The sequence below is a fragment of the Tursiops truncatus genome, chromosome 2, assembly GCF_011762595.2.
Source record: "Tursiops truncatus isolate mTurTru1 chromosome 2, mTurTru1.mat.Y, whole genome shotgun sequence".
NCBI lineage: Eukaryota > Metazoa > Chordata > Mammalia > Artiodactyla > Delphinidae > Tursiops > Tursiops truncatus.
Window position 1 is genome coordinate 138,420,473 of NC_047035.1, and position 20,995 is coordinate 138,441,467.

Consider the following 20,995-nt stretch of genomic DNA (forward strand, 5'->3'; position numbering starts at 1 on the left):
AGGACTTGCTGGGAGTCGGTGGGGGGCTCAACCTCAGACAACATATCCTAAACACCTACTGTGTGCCAGGCCTTGGGCCGATTTGGTAGAGAGGTACTGGAGAGGATCAAAGGGAATAACGGCTAAGTCTGGGTCCCATAGCTATAAAGTGGTTTGATCTACAACCAAGGGACCCAAGTCCCATAAGGAAGAATTGGTCACCCACAGATTTAGGGCAAAGATGAGCATTAGTCGGCTTTTTTTTCAACTGTCTTATAAACAGCCCAGCAACCATCTGTCCTTGCTCGTGTGAACTCCATGTGCCCAAAGGCAGCATGTGTGTGTGTGTGTGTGTGTGTGTGTGCGCGCGCGCGCATGTCTGGAGGGATGTGGGAGGGAGGGAGGTCCAGATTTTCCCTTGTGGTCTTTCCCTTTGGGCAATTCCATTAGCATAGCCAGATGTTGATTATAAGTAGGTTCAGAAGATAAAGACATGCTGGCCTCTAGATTTTGTTGTGATCTTCTAGCTTCTTTCTTAGTAACAGGATTCATTAACCACTGACCACAGCATGACATTGGACAAAATACCATCTAGATAAGTAAAGAAGTAGAAGACATCACTTCTGCTTTCTGGGAGTCAGGAATAAAACATGCCCAGATGCTAACTCTAAGAATAGCTTTTTAAAATGTAGAAATGCATGCAAATTAGTGTAGTAAAAAATGAGTATTGAAACGTGAAGCAAGACATAAAGTTTTACTATAGGACATAAATACCTGAATAATGGAGAGATACACCATGTTTGGTTTTGGTTTTGGTTTTTGTTTTTTGCGGTACGTGGGCCTCTCACTGCTGTGGCCTCTCCCGTTGCGGAGCACGGGCTCTGGACGCGCAGGCTCAGCGGCCATGGTTCATGGGCCCAGACGCTCTGCGGCATGTGGGATCCTCCCAGACCGGGGCACGAACCTGTGTCGCCTGCATCGGCAGGCAGACTCTCAACCACTGCGCCACCAGGGAAACCCCCATGTTTGTTTTTTTATCTTTTGGCCGTGCTGCGTGGCATGTGGGATTTTAGTTCCCCAACCAGGGATCGACCCCTACATTGGAAGTGTGGAGTCTTAACCACTGGACCACGAGGGAAGCCCCTCACACCATGTTTTTGAATGGGACAAGTCGAAACTGTAAAGATGTCAGTTCTTCCCAAAGTAGTATATGTTTGGTGTGTTTCCAATTTAAAACTCCAAAATTTTTCATAGAACAAGCTAATCCTATAGTTCATCTGGAAACTAAAATGTCAAAAGTCTGCCAAGAAAATTTTGAAAAAGTAGAGTGAAGTAGGCCTGCACCATCAACTTTCAAAATATTCCATAAAGCTGTATTAATTAAAGTGGTGCCATATTGGCATAAGAATAGACAAAGAAATCGATGAACCAGAATAGAAAATGCAGACACAAATCCAGATATTTAATTGAGAACTTGGTATATATTTAAAATGACCGTTGAAATCAGTAGGGAAAGGATGGGCCATTTATGGAGTAAGGACAATTAGCTAACTAGTTGAATTAGATTAAAAATGAATTAGATCTTTACTTCGCATCATTTTCAAAAATAAGTGACTTCAGGGTAATACATTTTTAAAAACTATAGGAATAATAGAAGGAATATTGCTGAATATATTTATAATTGGGTATTGGAATAGCCCCTTTTAAAGCAAAATGCAAAACACAAAGGTTTTAACAGAAAAAATTAATAAATTTAACCACAAAATATAAAAAGCTATATAAGATGAAAAATAAAATTAAAATATACAATAGACTGGAGAAAACCCTTGCAAAATATAATATATAATGACTTAATGTAGGAGTGATAAAAATAAAAAAGGAAAAAGAAAACTATAATAGAAAAATGGACAAAGGATATCACAGAAAAGAAGTACAAATTGCTAATAAACACACGAATCAAGGAAATGCAAATTCAAGTAAGAAACTTTTTTTCTGCCATAGATTGGATCAACCTTAAGAAACACAAATTGAAATATAATACCCATTTTTTGCCTATCAAAGTAGCCAAAACACCAATTTTTTTTTTTTTTTTTTTTTTTGCGGTATGCAGGCCTCTGACTGTTGTGGCCTCTCCCGTTGCTGAGCACAGGCACCAGACGCGCAGGCTCAGGGGCCATGGCTCATGGGCCCAGCCGCTCCGCGGCATGTGGGATCCTCCTGGACCGGGGCACGAACCCGTGTCCCCTGCATCGGCAGTTGGACTGTCAACCACTGCGCCACCAGGGAAGCCCTAAAACACCAATTATTGATGAGGGTGAGGAAGACAGGTACTTTCATACACAATTGGTAGGAATGTAAATTGGTCCCTCTCTTTTGGGAGGCAGTTCGGTGGTACTATGAAATTTTAAATGCACACAGTTCTTGGTTTTATTTCTCATTCTCTAGCCCCCCTCCGTTTTTCCCTCATCACTGGGTAGTCAAGGCCTGGCTTCTTTATAGCATAGCACCAGACTTCCAAGGAGGTATTATACAAGCAGAAGCTGCCAGGCTTCTGAAGGGCCAGGCCCAGATCTGCACAGCAGGCCTCCCACCACGTCCAGCAGACCGGACAAGTCACAGGCCAGCCTAGATCCATAGGGGTGGGGTAGGGGAGGTAGGAATCTAGCTCCTGACGGGAAGAATGGCTTGTGGGGGCAGGAATAGGTGGAATTATTTGGCGGCTCTATTTTCAGACAAACTACCCCATAGGTAGTTAGAGTAAAACATATTCCTCCATGTACCACTTCAGCAACATCTCTTAAATGTTTCCAGGGACTTCCCTGGTGGCGCAGTGGTTAAGAATCTGCCTGCCAATGCAGGGGATGCAGGTTCGAGCCCTGGTCCGGGAAGATCCCACATGCCACGGAGCAACTAAGCCCGTGCGCCACAACTACTAAACCTGCACTCTAGAGCCCGTGAGCCACAACTACTGAGCCCACATGCTACAGCTACTGAAGCCTGCACGCCTAGAGCCCGTGCTCCGCAACAAGAGAAGCCACGACAGTGAGAAGCCTGCGCACTGCAACGAAGAGCAGCCCACACTCACCGCAACCAGAGAAAGCCTGCACACAGCAACAAAGACCCAAGGCAGCCCAAAATAAATAAATTTTAAAAATTAAATATTTCCATATTTATGTAAATTTCAAAATATTCTGTTGTTTTGGTCCAGATTTCTTCCCTGAACTGAACCACGTGAGTGGGCACCTATTCTGGTTTTTACTTTCTTTTTTTTTTTTTTTTTTTTTTTTGCGGTACGCGGGCCTCTCACTGCTGCGGCCTCTCCCGTTGCGGAGCACAGGCTCCGGATGCACAGGCTCAGCGGCCATGGCTCACGGGCCCAGCCGCTTCGCAGCATGTGGGATCTTCCTGGACCAGGGCACGAACCCATGTCCCCTGCATCAGCAGGTGGACTCTCAACCACTGTGCCACCAGGGAAGCCCTGGTTTTTACTTTCTTAATGTTTTTCCTATGATCTGTGGATCAGTTATGAAGACAAACAAAAACACAATAAAGCTCCACCACAGTAAATGCTATGCAAAAACTCAATCTTGTAAGCCCTGGTGTTGGGTTACTGTGATGTTAATTAAAAAGTGTTTTATCAGTAGGTGGTATTGTCATAAAATTATAGACAGTGAAACTTCCACTGTGTACAACTGACCTTACACTGAACTGAGAAAGTCCCAGGCAGTCACCTGTCCACACACCATGCACGCACGCATGCACACACACAGGAACAGCTTGAGAATTTCATCCCAGCCCAGTCTGAGAATGGTGCTGAGTAGCCTGGAAGGAGAACAACAGCCAAACACCAATGATGCCACAGCCAAGTTCACATCATCCTGATGCATATGATTTTTTAAGCATATCTTTGTCTTTTCAGATTTACTAAGTGGGTCTGTATTCTGTTCATCCTCGAGTCCTCCCTACGTGCTTCGTGTGTTTCGAGTGCCCTGAGGATAGACACAAAGGAGAATGAGCCCAGGCCCTGCAGGTGGCAGGGAGGAGTGTGCTTGAAAAAGGTGTATTTTAATCAAGCCTCGTGGGTGCTAGGGTGTGCAGGGTGCTTTTCCAGGGGGCACAGAGACAGGGAGCTTCCCAAAAAACCTGATTGGAAGTGACTCTTGAGTGGACGGTGGTTCAGGTTTTTTGGAACTTAGGCAAAAGGAGGTAAGCAGGCACCAAGGTGGCACCTCCTAAGCCGAGCTACTAGGACTCAAGCAAGGGCCGTGGCCAGGTTTGTGTGTTAGTTATCCCTCCACTGGTGGGGGGATGCCAGAGTCGATGGGAGCAAGACTAGAGGCTGAGAGGCCACTTGGGGGGCAATTGCCAAGATTCAGAGGCGGTGACAGGACCTTGAATCTGGAGCATGGCATCAGGATTGATCACCTGTGCCATGATTATACAGGAAATCTGAGTAGCCAAAAGGAAATTTTATGCTCTTGTCATCTTTTCTATGATTATATTATATTCTAAATGAGATCAGAGGATAAGTAGATGAAATTTAACCCATTCTTCTGACATTTTTAACCTCAGCACATTTCTGTTTTTAATTTATATTGTAAACAAAATTTTCTCCCAACTTCTCCTCCAGGAACAATCAGAAGTTTGGTTTCTTGGACCACTCCCCTCCCCGTATGCACAGTTTATTGTCCAACTTAGTAGTCTGAAACCCTTTATAAATTCGGTTATCTAAATCTTGTATAGTATTCAGCTGTCCTATTGACATTATTTTATAAGCTTGCTTTTTGTTACTGTCATAATCCACTTATCTCTTAAAAATGCCTTTGCCTGCTTTCTAAAGGCCGTGGTCTCTGCGCTGAGATTTGCACCTGTGGTTGATGCTGGCAAGTGGTTTCATGTCCATAGGTCTTAAAAATACTCTTCCTTGGGCTTCCCTGGTGGCGCAGTGGTTGAGAGTCCGCCTGCCGACGCAGGGGACATGGGTTCGTGCCCCGTACCGGGAAGATCCCACATGCCGCGGAGCGGCTGGGCCCATGAGCCATGGCCGCTGGGCCTGCGCATCCGGAGCCTGTGCTCCTCAACGGGAGAGGCCACAACAGTGAGAGGCCCGCGTACCGCAAAAAAAAAAAAAAAAAACTCTTCCTTCTCCTCCCTGCCCCCAGAGAGGAAGCTTATCTGGGAACTGGCTTGCTTAAGGTGATGACTTCCCTTCTCTTAAATTTGTGTAGATTTAATGAATTGCCAAAACAGAGAGTAAATCTGGTTTAATTTAAGAAGAGGGTCTGGGATCATCTGGTCTGATAGAAATGATAGGCACAAATCGGCAAGCAGGTTAAGGTAAATTCTTAATAAAATGTTCACCACTGTGATACACTACAGAGGTGAAGGATTGATGTCATTACCATTTTATATTATGTCTCTAGTTTAATACAGAACACAAATCCTGCTCATGCATCAAGCTTGGGCTCAAAGCTGAAGAAGAGAAACCAATAGCAGTTTCAGTGAATGGGATCATCTTGCCCCGTGGTTGTGAACTATAATCATTTCTTAATTGTAACTTGGAACACCTTGTTTTCCCAGTGGTTAACTAGTTTGTGATTTTTGCCCTTCCTACCAAGGACCAGAGTCACTGTGTTTTCACGAAGGACAGTTGTTAGGGTGGTATCATGCCTTGCTTATGCTAACAAGACTTTATCCTTCATTAATCCAACAAATATTTACATTGCTCTGCCCTTCTAGCACATTCTCCAGAGCATACAATGTGCCCCCCAGCGCGCGCGCGCGCGCACACACACACACACACACACACACACACACACACACACACACATGCACAAGGCACTTAACAGACTCTTAGGAGGCTTTGCAGCCCTTCCCAGTTTAACAAGGTAGCAGGTTTGGTTCATGGGGTAACCCCTGCAGCTGTGGCCTGCCTTATTGGGGGAAGGCAAAGAAGTGAACATTTAGTTTGCATAGGTGCCGTGCTAGCTATTTTATATACATTAGCTCATTTGATAATGAGGCTAACCCTGTCAAGTAGCATGTGTTCAAAATGTATTAGTTGCTTGCTTTCTATTCTACATTATGGAAATAACCCGTGTTGAATTAATTTATTACGGCAATAACCCGTGTTGAATTAATTAACACTTTAAATTTGAAATCCTGTCTATATAAGCATGCCCTGGTTGATTTCTAAAGCTAATCTGATGCGTTAAATGGGAAAAGGAGATAAATCATGGCATGGGTATAAGGTTTAAAAAATCTCATGTTTGTGCTTAGTGAACAGAATTTGTCAGGAAAAAAAAAAGAGGTTGAAAAGCTCTTGCTCCAAAGTTTTTTTAGAGGATTATTCAAGGAGTGTGGGAAAATTGACCTCTCCTCTCCTTCTTTCTTAGATATATTCCACCTTTGATCTGGGGGAAAAGTGGACACATCCAAACAGCCTTGTATGGGAAGATGGGAAGGGTGAGGTCACCACACCCGTATGGGCACCGGAAGTTCATCACCATGTCTGACGGAGCCACTTCGACCTTTGACCTCTTCGAGCCCTTGGCTGAGCACTGTGTGGGAGGTAAGCTAGTTTAGGTCATATGATTGGGCCATCACTCAGGGAAGGGGAACTAGTCCGTGAGGGAGCCTCAATATAAATGCTCGAGCCATTGATACTTACCATCGCATTCAGGGTCCTGTAGGAAGTCTGCTGAGGTGCATCACTTAGGAGCAACTGGCAAGGACTGGCTCCAGCGTGTGCTTGCCGGGCGTCCTGTAGGGCTCTTCAGAAAGCATTGTTGAACACAGTTTTTTAGTCCTTTTGTGAAATAGAAAAGCTTGGTATAAGAACTTGGAGCCCAGGACCAGGCCTCTGGTTTGATGACAGCAACAGAAGCTGGACTATTCTAAGTGCTTTATGTATGCTATTATCTCATTTAATCCTCACAACAACCCTGAGAAGTCAGTGCCTTATTATCCCTACTTTACTGATGAGGAAACTGAAGCTGAGAGATGCAGTGTAGCTGGTCTTGTTTGTTGGACAACAGCAGATAACAAAGGCTCTCATATACCCTCTGCTTAGGTTTCCAGAGGTCTGGGACACCTATATCTCAGAAACAACCACGGTTTCTACTGGTGATAAAACTCTCATTGCTCTGTGCAGACTGCACAATAAACATTCATAAAAAGCTTCACAATGAGGACTTCTGAGGAAGTGGAGTTAGATGGCTGCATCCTTTGAATGCTGTTACTACTGGAAGAGGACATGTCTTTTGAGTTCTGTAGTATTCAAAGGCACCTAGTTTTTTACAGGAACTCAGTCAATATTTAGGGGTAAATTCCAGTAAATGTAATATAGCTCTCAGTTATTTAAAACACTTAGAACCTCTGAGTAGCTAGTGACAACTTAGCTTATGTTCCCTCTGTCTGGAATGCTTGTCCCAGACCTTCACACAATTGCCTCTTTGTCATTTAGCTCTCAGCCCCGATGTCACCTCAGAGGGATGGTCCCTGACTCCTCTAACTAGTGTATCCTTCCCAGGAAATCCATCACACCTTCCTGCTCTAGTTCTTCATGGTACCTGCCACTCTCTGAGCTTATTTGCATAGTTGTTTATCATCTGTCTGCTAGAATGTAGGAATCCCCAGAGTCGAATAAACAGTCACAGAAGTGAATAAATGAATAGATTAGGAGTTCACATTGTGCTTCTAAGCCTTGTAGCTGATCTTTCAAATATTTATTTCTCTACCATTTAAAAAAGTTAAATATTTTTTCCCTTGCTTCTAATGCTCTGACTTCTTCTACTATTAAAGTACAAAATTTAAGCAATTTAATTTAACCTGCTCTTCTAGGACTGAGGTGGAAAGTTGAAAAGGACGAAACTGATTCTTTTTTGTGATTGTCTGTGTCTTTCTATCACCCCTGTGCCCAGAAAGGATTGATGAAGGTGGTTCTGGAAGGCAGAAATGCTTCCAGGAAACGCTCTAAGAAAAGCAGCCGTTTTTCCTTTTTAATGATTTCTTCCTGACAACAAAAGGAATAAATACTCACTCATAGAAAATGTAGATAATGTAGAAACATTTAAAAAAAAGAAAAGAATCATCTGTAATCCTACACCCAGCATACCACTGTTAGCGTTTTGTTCCATTTACCTTCGGTTCTATGCAAAGTTTTTCTAAAATTTAAATTACTACACATTATATTATAAATTATAATATAAATATTTCCCCATATAGTTAAAAGTCTAAAAGTCTTCAATAACAAAAGTCTAACAATTGCTTAATAGTCTCCAATGTGGTCATACCATAATTTAATCATTCTGGTTTTGGGCATTTAGCTTGCTTATAATTTTGTTGCTCTCAAATAATCCTTTGATAAGCATCCTTACTCATAAAATTTAAGGCAAGATTCCAAGAATTGGAATTACAAGGTCAAGGTTTAGAAAAAATTTTAAGTTTCTTTATGCATATTGCGTACAAATTTTAAAATTGTTCTTAACTTTCAGAAGGAAAATTTGTGATTAGATTTAATAACCCAAACACCACTTTTCTTTTAAAGAAAAACACATATTCATATTTTTAAGTAGGTAGTTCATGCTCATGATAGAATATTCAAAATGTACTAAAGGATATACAGTAAAAGTGTAAGTCTCTCTCCCACCCTAACAGTGGTACCCACTGTTAGGATTCTTGTGTTTGATTCCAGAGCTAGTGGATGCGTTTATAAACATAGATGTCTTTTCCCCCCAACAAATAGTAGCATATCATAACCCTTTTCTGCACCTTGCTTTTTCCACTTAATACATATTAGAGAGCTTGCCATATCAGTGTATGTAAAGATGTCTCATTATTTTTAAGGGCTACATAATATTTCATCGTTTGGATATGCAAAAATTTATTTAAGCAGACCCCTATTTCTGGACATTTATGTTATATTCGGTCTTTTGCTATTACAATCTATACTGTAGATATGTTGTTTTGTGTATGTACAATGTATCTGTAAGATAAATACCTGAAAGTAAAATTGCTGGATCAAAGAGGTCTAAACAAACACTGCTTTTTATTTTTTCATTCATTCATTCATACAGAATTTCATATAGAAATTAAGAGTAATGCTTGGAAACTTGTATAAGAATTTGACAGAGTGATTTTATATCCATTGACTCTAATAATTAAAAAATTGAGATTTGAATCTTTTTCATTTCATTTTTCTAGTAGTTAATTTTGATTATATTTTATTTTTCAAAAGCATCTGTCCATAATGGATTGGAACTTTTAAAAACTGACCCTTCACCACAAATAATTTGAGAAACACTGCTATAGAGAGTTCCAGCTAGAGGGAAAGATATTCTTTCCCAGAGAAATGAGTGACAAGATGTATGTTAAATTCTCTCCTACTGTTGGCTAAGCCAATGAAATGTAGTTGTGACCATTTATCATGTCACTATTTATTGGCTATCTCGGAATCTCCTCCTCCACCACATAGATGATGTTACCATGGTCATCTGCCCTGGAATTGCCAATCACAGTGAGAAGCAGTACATCCGCACCTTCGTTGACTACGCCCAGAAAAATGGCTATCGGTGTGCCGTGCTGAACCACCTGGGCGCCTTGCCCAACATTGAACTGACCTCGCCACGCATGTTCACCTACGGTAAGCTTGGGGCACAGCCAAGTGGAGAACCCCTTATTTCTTTTCCTACTCCAAGTGTGCTGCTACTTCTGCTTCTGCCTTACTTTTCTAAGTTTAGAATTTGTGCCCATCTGAAAGAGCTGGTGGGGCACACAATTGTAACAGCAGCCCATGTGTACTGGGCATTTGAGAAGCCATGCCTCACATCAGCCTCTCAGCTGGGCACTGGAACAACCCCTATCTCAGCCAATCTCAGAGGCAGAAACTAAAGCTCACAGGGGAAGGTCTTGCACAGCGCCCCCTGCTGGTAAGTTAATGCCCTTCATCACTATGCCCTCCTGATGCTCATTCCTCAGGACTCTTGTGAGTGGCAGGCCAGCGCTGTGATGAGGCATGTGGATGTTAGTGGGAAGGGAGTCTAGCACATTAACAACTCAGTGGGTTTCAGGCTGCTTGAGGACGGGAATTGGATCTCATATTTAGACAAATGCTTCTTGAGTTTCATCGAAGTCCTTTGTTAGGTAAGGCTCTGTGTTCTGGACCGCTCGTTCTTAAATCTTATTTAACTCTCCCTTCAGATTAACTGAACACACATAAATAATAAACATTAAAATATGTGTCTGTATATGTACCAACATTTGTGGTGTTTATAACCACATCAATTATAAGGTGTTTTCATGGGAAACAAATGAAAATTACATTTATAATCTCACCATAACTAATTTTCTCTTTCTTCATCCTCCCATTCTTTTATCTGTGTGCACATAGTTTTTATTTAGATGCAGTCATAGTGTGTATATCTATGGTAACTTAATTTAAATAACTTTATATTCACTAACATAAAGATGCATAGTCATTATATTTAATCTTTTTAAAGAGCCACATTGCTGTGATTACCCTGTTATAGTTTATTTAACCATTCCTCTTTGTAGCCATTTAGGTTATTTAAAGTTTTTCAGCATTTTAAATAATGATGCTATAAATATTTTTTCATAGAACTTTTTTCTTCTCTTTAGTGTCTTCTTGGGAGTAAATTTCCAGGAGTAGAATTTCAGAGTCAGCATTTTTTATACACGTCTTGTACATATTGTCAGATTGTCCTCCAGTAATATTGCTCCAGTTTTTTCCACCCTTGGTGGCATGTGAGGGTGGGTAAGGAAGCGTGAGCGGGGGCACCTGCTCTGTGCCAGGCTGGGGGCTCCCATCCGACTGCTCCTCCGTGTGCACTCCCACCTAAAGACACCCATTTTACAGCCTCCCTTCTGTTCAACAGTTTGGTCAGTAGCTTGAAGATACAGGTGAAGCTCCAGATTTACACGTAACACAGGCACATGGGGAGTAGTGAGTAAGTGAGAGACAGGTTTGGATCAAAAGGCAGAAACAGGCAGTATCTAACAAAAATGAAAACAATGGAGAACAATTATAAGGTCCTGTACTTAGATATACAAATTCGGGTGCACAAGTAGAGGATGGGGAAGTGTGGCTTGGCCGCAGGGTCTGGGACGGGAGTGCTACCTAACAGCACGAAGTGCCAACAAGACAAGAAATGCCAACGAGAACACTTAACATGTGCCCAGCACAGCACCACCGTTTCCCATGGACGTGATCTCTTCCATCTCCACAGCAGCCCTTGAGGCAGTGAGTGAAATTGTGATGGAGAGACTGAAGCACAGAGAGTTTAAGTAATTCGGGCAGGGAGAGAACCCGTAAGTGGAAGAGCCAAGATAAGAGCCTGAATCTTGCCGCCCTGGCCTCCAGAATCCTAGGAGAGGAGCTAGGCCTGTGCAGTCCAGGCCCCCGCCCCTCAGAGTGCTGAGCTATAGAGACAGGAGTCTAGACTGGGGGGCACTCGCACACAAGTCGAGGAGTCTGGTGGCTAAAGGAGCAGAGACGAGTCGGCTCAGTGTGGGACGTGGTCACAGAGAGGCTACCCAGCCCTGCCACTGGCCAGCTGTGTTACCTTGAATTTGCTTAACCTCGGTTCCAGGTTCTTCAACTGCAAAGTGGGGGTTACAGTTTTACAATTAAATATGGGTCACTAAGGACTTAGCAGGCGATTGAGTACCTAACATATAGTATCCACTTATGAAATGTTCGACTTATTCAAATACTTGAAGATCCTATAATGCTAGTGAAAGATTAGCAGTGCTCTGTGTGGCCCAGATAAATAAGACGTGTTCTGCAGGGGAAGATGGGAATATCAATAATAATTACAATACAGTATGATGAGTGCACCAGTTGAGAGTGTCTGGTGGGCGCACAGCAGCAGGGTGGAGAATCCAGCCTGTCTCCATAGGCAAGGGTCACGCGTGGAAGGAAGGGTCCTCCCAGAAAAAGCATTTGAACTGGGTCCTCAAGGTGAGGAGGGGTTGGAGCTCAAAAATAGAGAGATGGGGGCTGTGGGGTAAACAGCCCTACAGCTGCCTTTTAAGAGAATGGCACATCTGGGCTGGCAAGCAGAATTTGAGAAGGAAAATCCGTGGGGTGAAGTGAGTCCATCTAGGGTGAGCTCAGCACCCACATCTTTCATAGTAATTTAACTTACCCTTTTTGTTGTTGTCACCGTTTGTTTCATCAGAATTTTATAAATAAATTCCTATAGTTTATTTTAGTAGTTTTCCAGAAAGACAGGTACCTAAAGATATGGATGATTTTTCTAGCTGTGCTATTTAGTTCTTTTGTTTATCAGTACATCTTTTAACTGTTGAGGTGCATTGTTTAACCATCGGTTAGTAAGGTCAAACAAATGTGACCTGAGGTCAAAAATCCAGAACTTAAGGCACTTGAAATCCAAACAAAAAAATCTCTGGGGGCGTCCCTGGTGGTGCAGTGGTTGAGAGTCCGCCTCGATGCAGGGGACACGGGTTCGTGCCCCGGTCCGGGAAGATCCCACATGCCGCAGAGCGGCTAGGCCCGTGAGCCATGGCCGCTGAGCCTGCGCGTCTGGAGCCTGTGCTCCGCAACGGGAGAGGCCAGAACAGTGAGAGGCCCGCGTACCGCAAAAAAAAAAAAAAAAAGTCTTTGGTAGCTTAGAGAAGGTGTTAGTACTTCCTTAAGTGCTATTAATATGACTTTAGTTTAAAAGAATGGGTTTTTAAAGAATGAAATTTTGCTGTTTGCAACAACACAGGTGGACTTGGAGGCCATTATGCTAAGTGAAATAGAGACAGAGAAAGACAAGAAAATAGAAAGAAATAGAGACAGAGAAAGACAAGTAGTGTATGATATCACTTATATGTGGAATCTAAAAAATACAACAAACTAGTGAATATAACAAAAAAGAAGCAGATACACAGACATAGAGAACAAACTACTGGTTACCAGTGGGGAGAGGGAATGGGGGAGGGGCAATATAGGGGATTAAGAGGTAGAAACCTCTTATTTTGTACCTTAGGTATAAAATAAGCTATAAAGGGGAATTCCCTGGTGGTCCAGGAGTCCAAGGATGAGGGTTCAATCCCTGGTTCTGGAACTAAGATCCCACAGGCCGTTCAACACGACCGAAAAAAAAAAAAAAAAAAGCTACAAGGATATATTGTACAACATGGAGTATTTTCAAATATTTTATAAATATAAGTGGAGTATAACCTTTAAAAATTGTAAATCACTATATCGTACATTTGTAATTTATATAATATTATATATCAACTATACTGCAATTTTAAAAAATAAAAGAATGGGTTTTTAATAAACGGTTCCCTGGACTGATGAATAAGGAGCAATCCTTCAGCAAAGCTGGCCTGATACATTAGAGCAAAGCCTATGTTTGTTACTTTTCACTGGTAAAGTGAGGCAGCTCAACTGTTAACAAGCTAGAACTGAAAAATCTTCATCACACTTAGTCCTGTATTGACTAGTTGCCTATTTATGGACTTTCTATACTTCAGTATAAATATATTTGTTGACTTTTATTTCTACACCTAATATCATTCATTTTTAATTACTGTTGCTTTGTGATATGGCCTAATATCTGATAGGATTCACCCTGACCCATTGCTTCTTCAGCGTGTGCGTTTGTCTCTCTGCGTGTTTATTTTTTCAGTTGAACTTTAGAATTACTTTGTCAAGTTCTGTGTTGAGTTTCTGTACCAGTCAAGATGGACTCGATTATGCTGTGGAAACAACCCCCAAATCTCACTGGTTTAAAAACAAAGATTTATGTCTTCCTCACATGACAAATCCATCCTGGCTTGGCCGGGGGTGTGCTATGTCCCATCACCATCCTCACTCAAGCACCCAGGCTCATGGAGCAGCCCCCATCTGGAGCATTACCCGTAGAGGTCACAATTTATTGGCCAAAGCACATTACATGGTCAAATCTAACTTCAGTCGGGTGGGGGAGGTGTGTTGTTCCCAGAGAGGGAAGTAGATTTTGGTGAACTCTAGCACACTGTATCACAATTTTTGAATAGAAATTTTATTGTATAAATTAACTTGGAAAAGTTCGTTGTTACAGTGTTTTCTTATCCAGGAATGTGGAACTTCCCTTCAAGTCTTCCTTTATTTCTCCCATAAAGAACTTCTAGTTCAGTGGTTATCAACATTAGAATTCCCCTGGGGAACTTCTGAAAGATACCAAGGCCAGGGGCCAGCCCCCAGGAGTGTAAGGTTCCCCCCGCCCCAGGCTGAGAGCCACAGATGTAGGTCTTACACATTCTTTGTTTCCTCTTCAGTTTTTTTCTTTTACCTTTTTATTACAGAAATGTTCAAAATATAGAAAAGTAGAGAGAATGGTGAAATGAACTCAGAATAAACCCCTCTGTACCCATCACTCAACCTCAACAAGTACTCAGCTTCTGGCCAATCTTATTTCATCCATAAACCACACCTTTCCTGCATCCCCCTTCCAAGATTGTTTTGGAGCAAGTCCCAGACAGCCTATCATCTCATCTGTGACTGTTTCAATGTGATGCTAAGGTACATGGACTCTCTGTAAACTGTTTTAGTATGCTAGGGCTACCAAAGCAAAATACCATAGCCTGGGTGGCTTAAATTAAAGAAATGTATTTTCTCACAGTTCTGGAGTCTAGAAGTCTAAGTTCAAACTGTTGGCAGGTTTGCAAAGGCTTCTTTCCTTGGTTTATAGATGGCTGTCTCTCTGTGTGTCCATGTCTGTGTCTCTGTCTGTGTCCTAATCTCCTTTTCTTTCTTTTTTTTTGTCAAATATCCATACCATTTGTTTTGTTTTGTTTTTGAAATTTATTTATTTATTTATTTTTGGCTGCGTTGGGTCTTTGTTGCTGCACGCGGGCGGGCTTTTCTCTAGTTGCAGGGAGCGAGGGATACTCTTAATTGCGGTGCGCGGGCTTCTCATTGCAGTGGCTTCTCTTGTTGCGGAGCATAGCCTCTAGGCGTGCGGGCTTCAATAGCTGTGGCTCGCAGGCTGTAAAGCGCAGGCTCAGTAGTTGTGGCGCACAGGCTTAGTTGCTCTGCGGCATCTGGGATCTTCCCAGACCAGGGCTCGAACCCATGTCCACTGCATTGGCAGGTGGATTCTTAACCACTGAAGCACCAGGAAAGCCCTAATCTCCTTTTCTTATAAGGACACCAATTATATTGGGTTAGGGCCTACCCTAATGACCCCATTTTAACTTAATTACCTCTCTAGAAGCCCTGTCTCCAAATACAGTCACATTCTGAGGTACTGGGGCTTAGGACTTCTACATATGAATTTGGGGAGGACACAATTCAGTCCATAACATAAACATAGCACAGTACCATCATCACACCTAAAACTTTAACAGTATTCCTTCATAGCAGTTCAGTTTCCCCAGCTAACTTCTTTCTTTGTTATTTTCCTTTTTAATTACAGTTTGCTCAATTCGGGATCTAAATCAGGTCCCATATATTACAGTTGTCTCAAAGGTTTCTTAAGCCTCTTTTAAATCTCCTTCCCTTCACTTTTTTTTTTTCTTTTTTTTGGCTGTGTTGGGTCTTCGTTGCTGCGTGCGGGCTTTCTCTAGTTGCGGCGAGTGGGGGCTACTCTTTGTTGCGGTGCACAGGCTTCTCATCGTGGTGGCTTCTCTTGTTGTAGAGTACAGGCTCTAGGTGCACGGGTTTCAGTAGCTGCAGCACGCGGGCCCTAGAGCACATGGGCTCCGGTAGTTATGGCTCGCGGGCTCTAGAGCACAGGCTCAGTAATTGTGGCGCACGGGCTTAGTTGCTCCACAGCATGTGGGATCTTCCCGGACCAGGGCTCGAACCTGTGTCCCCTGCATTGGCAGGCGGATTCTTAACCACTGTGCCACCAGGGAAGTCCCTCCTTCCCTTCACTTTTAATAGACCCAGTCAAGTCAGCCTCTTCCATGTGGGGTAACTGGATGTGACATGAGGGGGGTCCAGATACCTGGGACATGGCACAGCCCATCCAGAACATATGAGGGCACCAGGCACTGGCCTGAGGGGCCTGCTGACCTCAGGTCTGCCCAAGTTCTGTGTGGAGGGCCCTTCTCTTGTCTCACCAGGTTTCACCTTGTCATGCAGGACTCAACCAAGATGGCACCTTCTTAGAGAACCCTTCCAAGACTCCCCTCGCCCCCAGTCATTCTCTGTCTAATCCCCCTCTTCACATTCAAGGCACGTATGGTTTGATGAAATGTTGTATTTGTTTACATGTTTATTTCCTGTCTCTCCATCCCCAATTCCCCTCCACAAGTGCCCGGGGTCTTTGTGCTCCTGTTCTAGCCCCACAGGGCTTCGAACCCTGCTTGGCCCACAGAAAGTGCTCACTAGGTCGGTGTTGCCTGAATGAGGACTGAGAGGAAGGGTGCGAAATGACAGTTTGTGGATGGAAGGTGATGTGCAGACTAGCGTGCCTCAAACAGGTGTGCCTTATGGTTGTATGACCTGTCCTTATGTAAACCGTGTCGCTCTGGAGCAGATGGCAGGCCTTCCAGTCACTGTGATACTCTTGGGGCCTTTGGAAACTGTGACCTTGACCAGAGCATACTAAAGAGGGCATCAGCATGAAGCCCTCATTCTTCATTTCCTGTTTCCCCCCCCACACACACACACCTCTCTTTCTGAGAAAATTGCAAAAGACCTTTTCCTGCTTATCAAACTAACTCTGTTCTAAACCACGTAAGCACTAATCCCTTGTTATTGGGCATCTTTGCTGATGTGATTAGAAATTGTTGAAAATAGATCTCTTGAACAGAAGAATTTCCTAAATGGATAACCTTACATTCTTGTGACTTAGAATCACATGAATCCTTAGTTCTGCCTTTGAAAGATAAATTCATTAAGGAAAATCCTGCATGACAGCAGTTACCATTTATCTCACACTAACAGTGCCAGGCATGTGCTGAGCATGCACGGGTAATACTTCCCTTGATCCTCCTGATGCCTCGGAGGTAGGCGTTAGTTTCCCCACTTCCCAGGCTCAGGGAAGTTAAGTACCTTGCCTGGGGTCACACAACCAGTAAGTGGTAGGACCAGCATTCAAACTGCGTGATTCTTAACTTCAACTCAGTACCACCTCTGCCGTAGTGTTCATTTCCTATTTATGATATTGCTTATTAGAATAAAGGGGAGCAGGGAGGTAGTTGAGCATTAAAAAGATTTGTCCCCACTATGGTGGTAGTGGTCATTACTGTTTTTATTAGTAGCTGTCGCTTACATTGCACTTGTTGTGTGCCAGGCACTGTTCTAAGTACTTTATAGGATGTATTAAATCAGTCATCTCCCTTTTACAGATGAAGAAACTGAGGCCCGGCAAGGTTGAGTAACTTGCACATACTGTATAGCACAGGGAACTCTACTCAATACTCTGTAATGGCCTAGATGGAAAGAGAATCTAAAAAAGAGTGGATATGTGTGTATGTATAACTGATTCACTTTGCTGTGTACACCTGAAACTAACACAACATTGTAAATCAACTATACTACAATAAAAATTTTTTTTAGAAAAAGGTTGAGTAACTTGCTCCAGATCACAAAGCTGATGAGTGGGTGATCCAGGTTTCCATCCCAGGCAGTCTAGTCCTGGAGTCCATGCTTTTGAACAACTACATAGCCTTTCCATGTAAGGGACTGCATCCTGCTGATACTTCTAAGGAGTAAGGAAATAGTTCCCAGTCGGATACATTTTAGGTTTAAGGCAAAAGAGCAGCCAGGAGCTTCTCAGAGCCACAGAAACAGGCCTGTTGGGTTTGGGCTCTGGTTTTTGTTTATCTCACATCCTACAGACATTCATGAGGCCAGACCCTGTGATGAGAATACAGGTGGGAATTCAAGTCCCTGCTTTCCGGAAGCTCCCATTCTAGTGAAGAACAGCTCACCATCGAGGGAAGGGGGGGAAACAGTCCCAATCAGTCTGCACTTACTGGCTGGGCTTGTCCAAGAAGAATATTTACCAACAGCAGCCTTTTTAAGGACAGGGGCCAGATTTTAGTATTCAATTTTTATATTATGTTCTTGTTAATCTCCTGCATATAGCGTATCACTTAGAGAGAGTTGCTCAGGGAATGCCTGCATAAGGAAAAGGCAGTGTTTTAGAGTCCAACAGATGGGAATTTGAATTCCACAGTTGGGGAAGTTAGCATTAATATAAAAGTACACAGCATGAGGCCCAGCAAATACCAGTAAATGCCAATGATTATTGTCTTTATTAGTCTTTCACTCTTACTTTGTGTTTTCTGTGAGCCCACTTAGAGGAGAAAAGGTGAAAGTTTACTTGAACAATTAAATGGCCTAGCCTCTATGTCGGCTTCAAACAGTTGACTGCCTGTGAACTGTCATAAGGGCCAATTTGAGAAGCAGTGCTCGTTGAGCATAAATTTCTGTTTTGAGCTTGGTCTGAGTTATGACTCTTTTTACAGGTATGGCAAGGCCCCGGTGGTTATTTTGAAGGGTGCAGTGCTTGCTTTCCAGCTTCATAACCTTCAGTACTGGCTCCTTGCCAAATCTGGTGGGCCCAGGCTGAGGGTAGGGGGGGGTGGTCACACACCTCCAGCTCAATGTTACTGGCTTCTATATTCAAAATCAGTACTGGAAAGTTGTTTTTATCGTAGTACATGTTTATTAGCTATATTTTAACTTTCTAAAAATTATTTTCATTCTTTAAAAAATTTCCTTACCACTTGCCTCAGAATAGTTCATAGATTTTTTTTTTTAACCAGCAGATATTAAAGATTTCCCTTTTGATGAGTTACATGACATTATCTGATCTGACCAAAGACAAAATGTGAAACTGTTAGGATGACTAGTAGAACCCACAAGGGTAGAATTTATCAGTCTTTTAAATTTCTTATTTAAGTACGATACTTTGCTGGAACAGACTGGGGGTCCATAACCCTATCTTCTGGATGAGATCAATGAATAACACTTGAAAATGAAGGAAAGCATAGAAGTCTTGAAGATTTTTTTGAAGTGTATTTATCATACAGGGCCTAATCTTTAATTGGAACACTGCGGTAGTGAACAATTGACTTAATTGATTTTTTAACCTAGGCGGTGTTAGGAATGTGAGTAATGTCGTCAGTGATGCTGCAGGGGACCAGTAAATTCAGGAAATATTCTGCTCCATCTTTATCTTTGGCTAAATGCCTTATCCCAGCAGTCCAGTATTCATATTCAGAGCAAAGTAGAGCTGGATCAAGTCCACCAGCCAAGGAAACGAACTAAAAACCAGAATGATCCAGTTGTGGTTATTCTGACCTCCATTTCTAAGACTGACCTTGATGTCTTATGACCAGAAAGTTAAGAGCCAAGTTAAGTGCCAAGTGACAAAGGGTCTATGAGTTTGATCTTGATTAGAGGAAAAATTTAAGATTTTTAAAAAGTCTTTTCTATATCAGATGAAAGGAATAAAAATAATAACCTTGCATTGGTGACTCAGTCAATAAGGTGACTGAGTCCCTTAGAATCATGAGCCTCCTAAGAACTTAGGACCGAACACCAACCTAGGACATTTTGACATTGAAAATGGTCTCAAACGATTTAAATTACCTTTTCCTGTGAGTTTAAACAGTGAAGTGGGCTCTTCCCTTATTTCTAAACATCTGGCTTTCTTACATTAGACATCAAGCTGAGAAGAGGTACATGAAATCACAGCATCATCTTCTGTTGCTTGGAGGAGGAGCTCATTAATGTCCAATTGGGTTTAATACAGGATTTTTTTTTTTTAACTGTCTTTTGGAACCTCAATGTAAGATCAGAAAATTTTGCCTTGCTTAGGGGATAGCATTTCCATCTTAGAAGGGAGGGAAGCCCTGTACCTGGGGTCACCATATAATTTAGCAACCCAACTGGGTCACTTATGAGAGTGAAAAAGGACCTTACTAATAACTGCATCAGAATAACAGACAAACTCCAGGACTCTCTCAGGCAAACTAAGGTGTATGGTCACTCTGCTATACAGCATGCTGTAGAGGTCACCCACATGATCCAAGGCATTTTGCCACAAAGAGTTGCAGACAGTGATTTTTAAGAAACTTCTACTTTGTTAGAAGTAGAAGTAACTGCTCAATCTAGCTGAAGATATTTGATTAGATCATGAACATAAATGTTTCTGTAAGCTTTTCATGTCTACCATTTTAATTGATGCAGACTCCATTTTAGTTTTTTTTTGAATTTTATTTTATTTATTTTTTATACAGCAGGTTCTTATTAGCTATGTATTTTATACATATTAGTGTAGATATGTCAATCCCAATCTCCCAATTCATCCCACCACCACTGCCCCCAACCGCCACTTTCCCCCCCTTAGTGTCCATACTTTGTTCTCTACATCTGTGATGCAGACTACATTTTGAATCGTATTCATGATTCCAGATGACAGCCAGGAACTGTGTTGCCTCTGCAACAGTCAAGTGTTATAATGGCAGAAGGACACTGTGGGAAGGGAGTGGGGGGGGGGGGGGGAGGTGGGTGAAGAGAGAGGGAGAATGGGGAAGCGAAGGAATTTGCAGAAGTTCAAGCATCTTAGTAAAACATCTGACAAGACCATCTGCTGAGAGTCATTGAGCTTGGAGAGGGTGCCCAGGGAGGGGCCCAGAGTTTAGGGACATGTTGGGGAGTAATACTGTGAGCAGAACTGTGGAGGAGCCTCGACAGGTCTGTGCTTTCTGGATGAGATCTGAATATTTAACCTTCAGACAGAAGAGGGCAGTTTTCAGCATCCTGTACCCCGGGAAACAAAGCCAACAGCACTCATTTGCGAAAATCTTTGTTTCAGAGTTAAAGACAAGGCAAATTCATATGGTGGGCAAAGAAGGCTCTCACTTTATTTCCACAGCTGTTTTCTTCCCGAGTGAGTCAGCTTTGCAGCAGCTTGCCCACAGCTCTAGGAAATGACTCACACACCTTCACTATGAAAATGCTAGGGGCTGCTAGGCCGCCAACAGTCTGCCAGTGAGCCATGTTGTTAGCTGACCACTCTCTTGCATTAAATTT

At 42.6% G+C, this 20,995-nt stretch overlaps 1 protein-coding gene across 2 annotated transcripts in view; it reads left to right on the plus strand.

The window, feature by feature from the left end:
• The window catches only part of ABHD2 (abhydrolase domain containing 2, acylglycerol lipase), a 110,281-nt gene that overhangs the window by 55,679 nt on the left and 33,607 nt on the right, over positions 1-20,995 (plus strand). For both annotated transcript variants that reach the window (XM_019945792.3, XM_019945793.3), the window contains exons 3-4: positions 6,375-6,550; positions 9,455-9,622. In XM_019945792.3, the coding sequence (XP_019801351.1) occupies positions 6,375-6,550; positions 9,455-9,622 (344 nt within the window). The remainder of the gene's footprint in view (positions 1-6,374; positions 6,551-9,454; positions 9,623-20,995) is intronic.